The following is a 14,862-nucleotide window of genomic DNA, read 5'->3' as shown; positions in this document are numbered from 1 at the left end:
GAGGGAGGCAGGTAAGCAGCAATCAGCCCCCAGAAAAGGATGGAAACTGCTTCTTTCCCCCCAGATGTGTAAGGACAGCCAGGTGGTTCCTGGGTGCACACCCACAGACATTTAGTGCTTCACTGTGAAGAAGCTGCACTCAGGCAGACTCTGGCTGTCCTTCTCTATCAGCAAGTTTTGGGCCTGTTACAGACTGCCAAAATAAAGCTGCTTCGGGTCTCTTTGGAGGTATGCTATTTAAATAATGCATGGATCCTAAGAGTCCGGAGGTCGCATCAAAGCCACACTCCATTCCTAAGCACTGGAGTGCAGCTTTGGTGCGGCTTCTGGATTCTTAGGATGCATGCATCATTTAAACAGCATACCTCCAAAGAGACCCGAAGCAGCTTTATTTTGGCAGTCTGTAACAGGCCATAGTTATTCTGCAAGAAAGTGCACTGGAAAAGACTATGATAATCAGCAAAAAGAAGGCAGCAAGAAGAGAGGAAAACCCCACTACAGATGGATTAAGTCAGTCAAGAAAGCCATGACCTTGAGTTTGCAAGAGCTAAGCAGGGTTTTGATGACTGGGGCTCTTGGTAATCTCTCATTCATAGGGTAGCCATAAACCAAAGCAAATTTGATGGCAAATAATAAGGAGGAGGAAGAATGCATCTGATAAAGTAGACTCAAGTTTACAAAACTTTGTGTTACCAGATTCTTTCAGCTGGTCTCAAATGTGCTACAAGATCCCTTTGCATATTGATTTCCCCAACTAATATGGTGTCAGGGTCCAAGGCATGGGTGGCCCAGATTCTAACGTGTCTTGTCAGGACCAAGAGCATAGATGGTGAAAGAGAGTCCAAGGACCTGTCACAAGAGGAGGAGGGCTATCCCACAGGCCAGGACATGTCCAGGCGAGGCAAAGCCCCGGGACCAACACTGCAAGACAGTGTTCCAAGAGCCTGAAGGGTCGGAGGCTGGGACTAAGGCCAAAACAGAGTTCCAGGAGTCCAGTGGGTTCGTGGCAGGAGGCAAGGTCTGGAAGCAGATTGAGTTCTAAGCACAGCAAGACAGAATTCCAGTGAGCTAGAGGCAAAGGACAGAGTCAGGAATCAGTCCAGGTCTAAACACAGCAAGGTAGAGACGCAGGAGTCCAGTCAAGAAGCAGACTAGATCCGAGCACAGCAAGGCAGAAGTTTAGGAGTCCAATGGGCTAGAGGCAGAGTCAGGAAGCAGACAGGGGTGGTATATGGCAACAAAAGGCAAAACACAACCAGAGTGTCTACAGGCAACCCAGAATACCATGTTGTTGTGACAAAGGTTGAGAGGCTAATGCAGCCCCTAAACAGCTTTACCTCCAGCTGCACTGTATGAGTAGAACCAACTGTGCCAGATGACTTAGCCCTGATCCTACCAGGACTTTGGCACCTTGAGCTGGGTCCTGCAAAGACTTCAGCAGCAAGGCTCCAGCAGCCAATGCTTCCTATCCTTTAAAGACTTACCTGAGCAGACCCTTATATGCAGCGATGTCTTTGAACAAAAAGGAAGTATAGGATACTTCCCCACACAACATCCTTGATGTTACACTCATGTAACTATGCAGTTCAGAAGCCTCTGAACCTGGATCTGTGAACTGTAATTAATTATTATCAGACTAAAGGATTATTTTTAAAACAAAAATACACAGTTCCTTATTATTTCCTCCATTCTAAGACTTAATAAAGTAGATGAGAGCCTCTCTGATTCTTCTTGCTGTTTTATGTTTCTTGTAACATATCAGATTGCTTTTTGATTCCCATATTGTTTCTTTGTTCTTGCAGTTCAATGGTTTAGATACAATGTAGGTCAACATGCCAGGGATGATTTATTTTAAAATGTATCACTCTGATTGATTATGTTGTGTGTTTGTGATGATCAATATTTTTTAGCAAATATATTTGAATAACTGACCCAAAAGTCCTGGAACAGAATCCATAATCACCACTTCAGAGACAATTGAAATAAGGCCTCACCCAACTGTGTCTTATAACTATACCATTTATTCTGTTCTGTTTTTTTTAAAAAAAAATCTTTTTAAAAGGCCATCATATCCAATTCACAAGAATCCCTCTCACTGCTCTTACTTAAAGGTCAGAATTGATTCATATTGTGTTGGGATAAACCATAACCTTGTCTGGCTGTCACTACTGATGTGATTTGAAATGGCTTTCAGAGAAAGCTCTTCAAAGGAAATCTAATTTTTTTTTTGTTCTTTTAGTTTAAAGGATGAATTTTTTTCCTTTAGGTTTTAACATTACTCATACTATAAAATAACAGCAATCCCCCTATCCCTAAATCTCCTTTATGTGTTGTAAATTTTAAAAAAAGAAAAGAAAAGAAAGAAAAAATAACTCTCCTTTTAGGATGACAGGGACTGGTTTAAATGATTAACACAACCCAAACTGTAATTACTGGATTTCAAAAAAAATCTATGCTGGAGGCCAAAATAAGAGTTGTGGTCCATTGGCCTTGTCTGGTGGCCAGACCTTCATCCTTACAATTCTCTTGAACTTTCTAATTCCTGGCAACTGCCAATCCCAGTATTTCCACAAAAGCAGAACAATTCCCAACATTCGAGTGAGAATCATTCAGTCTCCAAGGAGCCCATTTAGGTGACTTTCATGTCAGTGGGCTGGTGGGTCCACTCCAGATTTTAGTTTGAACTAGGCTGCTAATTGAAATTTTCTTGGAGATTGGTGTTTGGATGTTATCTTCCACCATCCCCCAGGGTAGATTCATAGAATCAGCAAGATATCTTGGGAGATGTTGAAGAATACCACATCACATATACAAGTCTGTCCTCCAGTACTTGCAGCCTACTTCAAGAGCTGAGGTGACTGCCGCACTCTGCCTAATAATAAGTGCTGGTCCTGAGCCCTCAAAAGAGTATACGATCATCAAGAATTCAGTGCAGCTCCTTCTTTCTTCAATTTACATTTTTAATTTTCTAAAGTCCTTTTTTTTTTCTTTTTGGTTAAAGGTTTTGATGCTAGATAGGTGAAAGGGATTAACAGCCATTGTGCAGAGACTGTTTCAGGTGACTTCTGTGTTAGGATCATAATCTCCATGCTTAGCTGTTAAGTCTTCTACTACTTTATCATCTACCATCATTGTAATTTACTGTGTATAAAAGCACTTAATCTGTGCTAGACATTTTTTCAAGAATAAAATGAGCAAGTACCTGCCTGCAGCTTTGCAATTTTAAAAAGACCCAGAAAGTGAGAGATAAAAGAAGCAAGGGAAAAATTGCAATAGCTGAGTAAGATTAAAGAAAACACAAAGACTGAGTGTTAAACCTATGCAGTGATTTCCATATGACTAGGGAAATAATAAAATAATTCAAATGGAGAATTAAGATGTAAATGCAAGAGAGAAAATAGGATATTTAATAGCCTGACTCAAGCAGTAGAACCTATACTTTGTCTGAAGACAGTTCTAGGTTCCAGAATGTTTGTCTGGGCTGGGCCATATCTTCTGCCTGAAGACCAGGATATATTTTATTAGTCAAAATATTCACGCACCACACATTCTGCATATATCAATCTCAAACTATGGTACTCAGCTAGAATTGACTTGGTGTAAAGTCATTTTTGCCAAAAAGGTAGTATGCTGGCATCTTCTTTGCAGTGATGCTTTGGATACCCTCTTTAAGATAAGTTAGTAAGAAATCAGTGTGCATCACTTACAAAAATGTTTAAAGAGGTACAACTGCACTTTAACCTCAGTAATTGTGATAAAGGCACAGTTTATTTTTAATGTACCTGCATGGCAACTGCAATAATGTCAAAGTACATTTTATCCATTGGTTTCTTGTAATTTGCTACTGTCATTGTTTGGTTACTGATGGAAACATTTTAATCCCAAAATGGAAATGATTATGAATGCTGGTGGCAGGAATTTTTTTATGAAAGGACTAAAATTATTAATCCATTTGGGGGGAAAAGGTTAATCTATGAAGCATCATTGAAAATTATGGATATGTCATCAATAAATCTTTGAGTGACAGACTTGGAAACCAGAATCATTTAAAATTCTATACTAAACCATGTATTTATTTAATATTTATTAATTGTATTTATACAGTCAGCCCTCCTTATTCACAGATTTTTTATCCATGGATTCAAGCATCCACAGCTTGAAAATACTTTTATAAAAAGTATAAATTCCAAATAGCAAGCCTGGTTTTTCCATTTTATATCGGGGACACTATTTTACTATGCCATTACATTTAATGGGGCTTGAGCATCCATGGATTTTGTTATCCAAGGAGGATCCTGGAACCAAACCCCAGTGGATAACAAGGACCCAGTGTACTTTGCTCTTCAGAAATGTTCTTAGAGCATCTTGCAGAAAATCCCATGAATGATTTGTTGCTGGAGCATTCCTTGTTCTTCCTGGGGTAAGTCCTGTTAGATTGCAACGTACTGTAGTGTGAAAATCTTAGCTGCAATCGTGCAACTGTCCCTGGATAACGCCTTTTAAATCTTCCAATTTCCCCCATGTGATAAACTCCTTAGACTTCTTAAGACAAATTGTCTTAAATTCCATTTGCCTTTGTGATGTACCCTTAGTCATAGCTGCACAATCTTTTTAGTCCTGAGGGTTGTATTCATTGCTGGCTGGTTTATGTAGCACACACTGCTCAAACACAGAGAGAAATAAATGTACAGTGTGCCTGCGCCAGGTGCAGGCTTGCCATCCGCTTTTGAGCTTCCACAGATGGCAAACTCCAGCTTTTTGAATGGGCATGTGTGCATACGATGGTGCAATAGGGAGCACGCACCCATTCAAAAGAACAGGACCTAAGGTCTCGTGTTTTTTGCTACCTACGCGGAGGTCCAGAATGGATCCCCCACAGATATCAAGGGTGCACTGTATTTATTTCAAGAGTGCTACCGACATGTCCACCAATTTTCCAATGTAATTTAATTTAATGTATTAAAATATCTTTCATTTTGCTTGATGAAGTGAACAAAAATAACAGCGCTCCTCTTTCTTCCGTATTTTTTTCCACGTGTTCCCAACATATCCATTTTGATGTGTCCTGTTTTTCTCCCTCCTTTGAACTTAACACTGACTCAGGGGCTTGCAAAGCCCTTTGACAGCAGTTGCCAGAGCATTTTCTAGGAAGCGCTCTGGCATCTGGTACTCAGAGGTTAAACCTTCTGACCCTTTCTCCACTTCTTAAAGGATCCTTGAAGTGGTCAGCACCTCCCAGAAGCTTCATTTGCTGAGTGATATTCAGACATTGGGGGAAAGGTAGAGAGGCCATAGGGGAAAAGATAGAGAGGAGGAGTAAAGGCTTCGAGATAAGATTGAGAAGGGAATCACTGGTGCCTTGCAGCTCTTTCAGCAATTACTGCCGAGGCACAAAGAGTGGGGCATCGGCACTGCTTTTTAAAGGAGCTTTATGAGCAATATTATTGTTTGTTGTTTTTGTTGTTGTTGTTGTTAACTGTCCTCCAGTCGATCTCAACCCATGGTGACTGTATTGACCCGTATATAATTCGATCCCAGATTTTAGGGTCAATTTTGGGGCATACATTTCTTGACTTGTAGTCAAATATATACAATAATTTAAAACAGCTGTTTGTTTCCTATCCATAAAACTACTTAGGCAGGAGTCATTCTGAGTGGGAAATTAGGAAGCAGTGGGTTTGTTGAAACTTTCCCCAACTATGGAAACCACTTGGTTTGCATAATGCGCAAATTATTTGAAATGATAGGCGCACAAGGCTACCCAGATTTGTGGGACTGGAATATGACATCCTGGAAACTGGATGTTCTGTAAATCCAAGTAATTTAACATTGCTCAATGTGATCTGTAAACCAAATCCTATATGAGATTATCAGTTTTTAAAAGAGCTAAATATATGCTTTGAAAGGTAGTGAGGGGAGCAAACTGTGCCATAATTATTTGGTAATCAGTTGTGTTGGATGAGGGCATGATTTGCATTTTGAACTGTTTTACTGCTTAGTCCTTTTCAGGTCTTTGTGTGGCTATGAAGCACATAGAAATTGAAATACAAATATTTTCTTTCATAATTAGCAGTGCTTTTGGATTTTAATAGTTCTTTAGTCTTGCTGGTGCCTGAAATCCTGTCTTTGTGGTGATCATAAATTGTGACAGCTGAGATAAGACTTCTGGTTTTCTAACCTTTCTAAACGACTTCTTTTATCCATGTGTTTTTTTATTCTTTAGAATAGGTTCAAAAGGGTAGGTGTGGGAGGAGGGAACAAATGTCATTAAGATGCCATAAACATGCCTGGGTATTCATGCTTTCAAGAGGCAAAATGACCTGTAGTCAGATAGTATCTAAATGGACAGGAAATTGGATGAAAGAACTTTGAAAGCCCTTTTGTATTCAGTTTTATGGGTATTTAATTGGTCCATCCCCATACAGTTATGATAGTGGAAGGTCTGTAGTCATGTATTTCCTCCATCAGTGCATTCCTTATATGAAGCATAGCCATCTTAGAAGTTTATTTTACACTGTGTGTGTGTGTATATATATATATATAAATGAATTGTAACTTTACTCTGAAGGTATACTGGCAGGAATAGTAACTGAAACCTACCCCAGGTTGTATGTGTCCATCTGAGATGGTACCTAAAAACATACAGCGCACCCGAGCCATACGCAGGCTTGCTATATGCAGACTCTAGGTCATGCGGACAGCAAGCCCAGGAAGAATGAATGGTGTGCAGGGGGGCGCCCTCATTAAACAAACAGGGCTTGAGTTTACATGTTTTTTGCCATATGCAGGAGGGGAGTCTGGAACAGATCCCCCGCATATAGAAAGGGCCCACGGTACTACCTTACATTCATCATGGTGTTAAATGCTTTTCAGAATGTCACAACATTCGGTATGTCAGAAAGAAGCTTATTTGTCATAGGCCTAAATCCTGTTGTTAGGCCTGACTATTCATTCAATCAGTGGGATATAGTTGTGTTTTGACTCACCATTCAGAAAGTGATTGGTCTACTCTAGCTGGGACTAACGAAAAGGATACCAACCATAGTCTAAAAGATGAGAGGGCTTCTACTTTGTGAGTATACTGTATAGTAGAGTTGTCAGGTCAAAAGGATACTGGGTCCTGAGATTTTCGGGCCATAATCTGAGACCTTAACTTTAGAGACCATTAAATTTAAGTATAAAATAAAGTATTAAGTATAAAATTGTTTTTAAAAAGTAACAATGAAGTTAAAATACAGCGGCCCCTGGATATCTGCTGAGGTTTAGTTCCAGGACCCCACCCCACCCTTGGATATCATTAAATACAATGGATAGTAAAATTATGTTCCTTATATAAAATTGCAAAATCGAGGTTCACTTTTCTGAATATTTTCAAGCCATGGATTCTTGAATCTGTGGATAAAGAATCTGTGCATACAGAATTCTGACTGTGCAGCACACACATACACACACACCATAAAAGGATCTCCATCACAAATTAATCATTAAACACCTGTATTTTGTCCACTAGCAAAAGGAGAGCAGAAAGGGAGCCAGCTTAGCTTCCCATAAACAGGTATTCCACAGTTTGGGAGCAGCCACTGAGAAGGCTCTCTCTCATGGTCTTCTCAGATAGACCTGTGATGGTGGCAGGACTGAAACTGTTACCCAGAATCTCAAGACTCTGGTAGGTTCTTATAGGGAGATAAGATCTTTCAGTTAGCCTGGATGTAAACCATATAGGGCTTTATCAATCACAACCAATTGTGTTCCCAGAAACAGCTGTGAGCCAGTGAAACTGTTTCAACAAGGGAGTTATATGCTCCTTATAACAGTATGTCCTTTGTTTAGATTATTTCATAATATCTAAGATAGCACTGGCCATTGTCTTTTAGATCATCTTTATCATAGAAGAGCTCCAGAGCAACATGACAGACCTGCATAAAATAAAATCTAGAGAAAAAAAGGGTTAGAGTTGGAGGGGGGATAAAGAGTAAGAACCACTCCTACCTGAAACCTAAAATGTTTCATCTTGATAAGAACAAAACTTTCCCACATCTTCAGGGTCATAGGGCAATTCAAGCTGGGTAGATGATGCATTAACATCACACGCCAGAGCAGAGTAACCACATTTTGTTAGATTGACTAACCATTTATTAACCTCTCACTTAAGAATTCCATTAAGCACAGAATTTTCTCCCTGACACCTCTCTGCCATAAAACCTTATCATACTAGACAAATCCTCAGAAGTGGGATTTTAAAAGTAGAAAAACCCTGCAAATGTCGAATGTTTTTCAGACATATTTTCACCAAACAACAATAACACGAAAATAAAGTGAACAGAAAGTGGACAAAAATGACACATTTTTACTTTTGGGAAGTTCCTGAAAGTAAAAACGTGTCGGTTTTTTCCTCTTTTTGTTCACTTTATTTTTGTGTTATTGCTGTTTGGAAGAAATGTTGTCTGAAAAACATCCCGCATTCGCAGTTTTCTTTCTACTTCTAAATCCCATTTCTGAGCAGAATTCGTCTAGTGTGATAAGGTCCATTGTCCAACCTGTGCCATCCAATTGTCTTGGTGACAGATACAGTAATGCTTGTAAATAGATAGTTTTGCTGGCTGACAATTCAGTTTTGCCCCTTTAAAAGTGGAAACTGGTAATATCAAGTTGTCCAAACCTTAGAAATGATGGACAGTGTAGGCAAGGCTTATCACATTTGCAGTCAGCTGCATCTTGCACATGTCTATATATGGAAGCTTGTGAATCCCACAAGAAAAACCCATTAAATGTACATCAGATATACCTTCCAATGAATCCCTGCAGCATAGGCCAAACAGATCACAACACAAATGACATTATCTTCACTGTTGGCATCCCTTTCAAATGTAAGCTCAATGTTTTGGTCAATGAACCTTCTAATGACCTAGGATACAAGAACCTATGGCCTCATACAGACAGGTCAAAATAAAGCTGCTTCGGGTCACTTTGGAGGTATGCTGCTTAAATGATGCATGCGTCCTAAGAGTCCGGAAGCCTCACCAAAGCCACGATCCAGTCCTAAGGACTGAAGCGCAGCTTTGGTGCAGCTTCTGGACTCATAGGACATATGCATCATTTTAATGGCATATCTCCAAAGTAACTCGAATTAGCTTTATTTTGGCTGTCTGTACGGGGCCTATATATTCTTTGGAAAGGAATGCTTATGTGAAATTCTTAACAAAAGTGAATGTGCAAGCAGGTCAAAGTAGAAGAAGAAAAACTGTTTTCATCAAATAGTGCTTGAGATAGTTCTAAGTAAAGTAGATATCAACATATAGCCTATATACATATATAGCCTCACAGTTGCTATCCATGTACAGTATTGGTAAAAACCTTATCACAATTGTTCATAATAATCTAAGAAGTGGAATTTGGAATACCAATGCCAACTCAAGCACATCTTGAAAAAAAGGATGCAATTGCTTGTATTCTTTCTTTGTCCTAAATCTTTAGTTCCAACTAGAGTAAACCTATTAGTAATATCTAGTTCCAGCTACATCAAACCTATTGGTTCAGTGAAGTTTATGTAAGTGCTGACTTAGAAAGTTCCCACTGATTTAGTGAGTCTACTCTCATTGATAAACTGTGATGCTTCAATGGAAATAACACCATCCAGCCAAGGTGTTAAAAATTCTTCAGGACTTTATGTCCCATGGATACACCAAGACTACTGTTTTTTTCACTACAGAGATGGCAAAGTGTAAATACATGTGTGAAACATTCCCATTATCCTCTGAGGGGAGTGATCCCAACATTATGGAGCTCCCTGGCTATATAGTCCATACTTAAACATTTAAAGAGTTTGAGGACCAGAATGTTTATAAGTGCTATACTAGCTTTCCCCAAATTGGTGCCCTGCAGAAATGTTCATTTACAACTCTGCTCAGCACCAGCCAGCCTGTGTGTGAGTGGGTATAATGACTGCGTGTGTGGACAGGATTTATGCATTACCAAAAAGAACAAAGATTTGCAAAAAAAAATTGTCTATGCTAGTTTACAGAGTGCAATGTATATTTAGCAATAATTAGAATAATCTAGGCGGGATACCGCCACAGAGGCAGCCCCAGAGGCCCCGATCCGCCGCTTTTCCAGGCCTTGGGGAAGCAGCAAAATGCCGCTTCTCCGTGGTCTGGAAAGGGGTGTCTTTGGGGCTTCATGCCCCAAGGACACCCCGACAGTGGCGGGGAAAGAGAGAATGGGGCCACTCAGCCCCTTTCTCTTTTGTCTCGCTGGCGCAGCCGTGTAAAAGCTGCACCAGCGATACATGGCGCAAAAGGAGCTCCGTTTCGGAGCTCCTTTCGGTGCCGCTGAAAGGGCGCCACAGGCACCCTGCAGTGGCACCAGGACGTAACGGCCATGCCGTTTGGATGCAACGCGGCCATTATGTCAAAATGGCAGTGCCCATGTAGACAGGGTGCCGCCATTTTAACATCCTGGCGACCTACTAGGGTTGCGGGTCGTATATAAGCAACGCCCCGAGGCAACCCTAGTACATTGCCAAGACGTGCTATCAGGCCATCAGGACAGGACCCTAGTTAGGTTAGGGTCTACTATGAAAGTCCTAACTATGGAAAGGCCACTGGTTACCTTCCTGTGATTGTAGGACTTGGACTACACAGCCCTTTACATGGAAGATGCCTTAAATATTTGTTTAGCCTCTGGTTATTTTTTTTTAATTGGGCCTATCCATTTAAAGGTAGGACACAGAGCCACCTTAGTAGGACACATTGCTACACATAGTCAGACCTGAGTTACTTAGAGGTTTCTAGGAATTAAGGCAGAATGTCATGAAGGCTTCTCCCCAGCTAATTTGCTGTGAATCTTTTTGTGAACTGCAGCCCTTGTCCAGAATATATGGTCATTTTTATTCATGCTACCTGATACTTTTTTAAATCTTAGAGATTGTAACTATTGAACCGAAGACCTTCTGTGTGAAAAAAGTCTGTGCTCCATCAATGAGATGTGGTACTTCCATAAATACATAATCCCTGCATAACCGTAACAGTGTCAGGGAGAGGAAAGTGTGAGGTTAACATGAGGATTTTGCTATTCTTATTCTATATAGATTTCCCCACCACACCTCCCTCCTGACCTGACATGTAGACTGCAGGCAATCAATGTCTGTGTTGTGCAACTTGTTAGGAACACATTCATAACCAAAGAAAAGAGCAAGTAAGGCTGCTGCCACACTGTAGAACTAATGCAGCTTGAGGCTGTTTTAACTGTCATGGCTCCATCCTATGGAACCCTGGGGTTTCTAGTTAGTTGTGACACTAGAGCTCTCTGACAGAGAAAACTAAATATCGCAGAAAACTATAAATCCCAGAATTCCATAGTATTGTGCCATGGCAGTTAATGTGGTATCAAACTACATTAATTCTGCAGTGTAGAGGCAGCCTAGTGAGTGCAAGCATATGTTTTCAGATTGTGTGCATGGACACGATATTACAAAGCAGTGAATTTGTTTCGGTCTGGTTGTTTTGAAATTGAATGTTGGCTTTTAAATGGGATGACATGAAGTGTACAGGTAAGTCTCCACCGGAAGTCTATATGGTAAAAATAAATAAATAAAAGAACTCAGTTGCAACTCTGGAAATAACTGGATAGAAGTAGCAGCTTCCAATATAAGGTTACTGAATCCATGAGAGCTTATGGAAGAAATTTCTTCTTCCTTGTTAATCTTAAAAGTGCTGCAGGATCTGTTAATATCCTTTTTGTTCTAAAACAGACTAACCTATCTCTGAACAGAAGCCTATAGATTGTTCTCCATGTTCTTGAATGTAGCAATCTCTCTTTATATTGTGAAAATGAAACTAGAAGGCATAACTGAAGAACATTTCTTATTTTCTTTTCCAGGCAGAATATGAACTTACACCAGATGAAAAACTAGGAGAGAAAGGCAAAGAAATTGTGATGAAATACCTCATCCCAGAGGTAAGAAACACCTGAAAAAGTAGTATTAGGGAAAAAAAATTATGCTGCCAATAAAGTAAGGCAAGGAAGGATACAGGTAGGGAGATCGAGATCTGTTAGTTTTAGAAACATTGCATGACAACCTGTCCTGTAATTATATTTATTCAAAATAATGGTTAACAAAAAAGCAAGGAAGCATACAGTATTGATTAAACACCAACTAAATTAAAAGAAAATACAAAAATAAAAATTCACAATAAAACCATCTTCCACTCAAAGTAAAATCCCATATAGCCGAATATTTTCCCAAGCTCCTTACTACACCCACCCTTAAAGACACTACATCCATGACAAACAGATACATAGCAAGGAATAACCCCAACTCTTATACATGTAATATACCATGCAAGACTATGAAATGAGGGAGGAACAAAAGTTCTCTGCTCTTCAAAGAAAAGCATTTCCTGCATTTGAACTGATGGCTTATGTGTCAAGATAATATTCTCTTCACTAGAAGGATCATGTTGAGCAGCACTGTTGGTAAAAGCTCTCTGATCAGTAGCCACATATTACTTCTGACAGTTACCTCCCCTCAGCACAGAGACAATTTCTTATTTTTCTCAAAGGGCTAGAAATGTAGCCAAAATTCTCTGCTTCTCTTCAAGAATCACTGATTTTCTTTCACTCTGAATTAGGTGCCATCACACTTAAGTTGACTTAAACATTTACAGCTGTTTGAGGCAATGTGACAGCATTTGTCAAGTTCCGCATAGGTCTTAGTGTTAGGAGGGGCATATGTAGTAAAGTATGTCCACTAAATGGCATAACTAATAGGGCACAGACCCTCACTGGTTGAATCATAGCTGAATAGAGTAAATGTCCTTTTTTTGCTTTTGTTCTCAGTGCAAAAAGCTCTGCACTAAGCAAGAAGTACTAGGTTTTGAGTACCCAAATTATCCTAGGATAAAAAACAACACTCAACCCTGGTTCCAGTGGTGCATAAGCAAGGTGAAAACCCTTTTCTACTTTATCATAGCAGCCAGAATCTTTTATGCAAGAAAATGGAAAAAAGATAATCTACCAGACACAAAAGAACGGTTACTAAAAATGCATGATTATAACAAAATATATAAATTAACAAGTTTAATCAGAAATGGATCAATAGACAAATTCAGGAAAGAATGGTCAGAACTTATAGAGTATTTGAAACACTTCTGGGAGAATACAGGAGCAATAGGGATACAGGATTAAGAAGAAAAGGAAAAGATAAAGAACAATATTAATACAGTATATAAATATAAATTGATAAAAGATAGGAAAGAATAAGAAAAGTACACACACACACACACACACACACACATATATATATATATGGGGGAAATGTAGAACAGTCAGAATTATTTCCAACCAGTAAAGATTAAGACATCATTTTATGATGTTGAATGTATGTTGAAAGTTGACAGAGGTATGTATCAGGTAAGTAGGTAGAAATGTTTTGGTAGAACTTGATTGAATGTTTTTGATACTTTTTTAGTAACTAATTGTTGTTTTATATGTTGCCTATCATGTGTTTCAATGAGTGTGATTAAATGATTTTCTTTTAAAAAAACAAAAAACATATCCCTGCTTTCAGTGATAACTGCTTAGATTCCTTTTCAACAGGAACATGTTTGACCCTGGAAACAATGTGTTACCTCCCCCCCCCTTTTTTTTTTTTTTAAAGTCTTCCACTTACATTTTAAATGCTACAATATGCTTGGCAGGAGAAAAGGCAGATTTTTGCTTTGCTTTGTTTAGTCAACAATTTTCCTACCATAAATTTTTCACTAGTTTACGCTTTCTCTTCGGGAGCTCTGTGGAACCTGTTCTCACTTATTTAGTCTGGCTAGTGTCAAATGCATGAGGATGTAATGGTATTGCTATATGTAGTTATGAGTGCTAAACTGTGGAACCCAATCCAGTTTTGTTTTACTGAGGTGGTATTCTGATTCTTAATGGCAACTGTAAAGTAATGCGGGATATGGACTGAATACTGTATGGCTTACTGTTTAGTGAAGACAAATTGCCTACTTTCTTCTACCGTTTTCCCAATGGTCCACTCAGTTTACTTTCTCTTGGACTTTGGGAACAAGTACTGTACTGAAGATAGTAAAAGTCAGGCATCACTAAACAAAATGGCCAAATGCAATATTTTCCTCTCTTCAATACTGCCAGAGAGGAAATGGTGATTCTCCAGTTGAGAAGCAAAACAGAACCAGAGGCTAGGGAAATAACCTGAGTAATTGTGATAAAGGGACAATTTATTTTTAATGTACATGCATGGCAACTGCAATAATGTCAAAGTACATTTTATCCATTGGTTTCTTGTAATTTGCTACAGCCATTGTTTGGTTACTGATGGAAACATTTTAATCCCAAAATGGAAATGATTATGAATGCTGGTGGCAGGAAATTTTTTATGAATGGACTAATATTATTAATCCATTTGAAAAAAAAGGTTAATCCATGAAGCTTCATTGAAAATTATGGATATGTCATCAATAAATCTTTGAGTGACAGATTTGGAAACAAGAATCATTTAAAATTCTAATACTAAACCATGTATTTATTTATTGTTTTACTTATTAATTGTATTTATACAGTCAGCCCTCCGTATTCACAGATTTTTCATCCCTGGATTCAAGCATCCACAACTTGAAAATACTTTTTTAAAAAGTATAAATTCCAAATAGCAAGCCTGGATTTTCCATTTTATATCGGGGACACTATTTAACTATGCCATTACATTTAATGGGGCTTGAGCATCCATGGATTTTGTTATCCAAGGAGGATCCTGGAACCAAACCCCAGTGGATAACAAGGACCCAGTGTACTTTGCTCTTCAGAAATGTTCTTAGAGCACCTTGCAGATAATCCCTTCCACTGGAA

The 14,862-nt window shown here is 39.0% G+C and overlaps 1 protein-coding gene across 3 annotated transcripts in view; it reads left to right on the top strand.

Moving 5' to 3' along the window:
* GRK5 (G protein-coupled receptor kinase 5) overlaps positions 1 to 14,862 on the top strand; it is a 244,695-nt gene that overhangs the window by 136,007 nt on the left and 93,826 nt on the right. For all 3 annotated transcript variants that reach the window (XM_042458695.1, XM_042458696.1, XM_042458694.1), the window contains exon 4: positions 11,878 to 11,955. In XM_042458695.1, coding sequence (XP_042314629.1) covers positions 11,878 to 11,955 — 78 coding nt within the window. The remainder of the gene's footprint in view (positions 1 to 11,877; positions 11,956 to 14,862) is intronic.

The sequence above is a fragment of the Sceloporus undulatus genome, chromosome 3 (genome assembly GCF_019175285.1).
Source record: "Sceloporus undulatus isolate JIND9_A2432 ecotype Alabama chromosome 3, SceUnd_v1.1, whole genome shotgun sequence".
Taxonomy (NCBI): domain Eukaryota; kingdom Metazoa; phylum Chordata; class Lepidosauria; order Squamata; family Phrynosomatidae; genus Sceloporus; species Sceloporus undulatus.
This window is presented reverse-complemented; position numbering and strand designations above follow the sequence as displayed.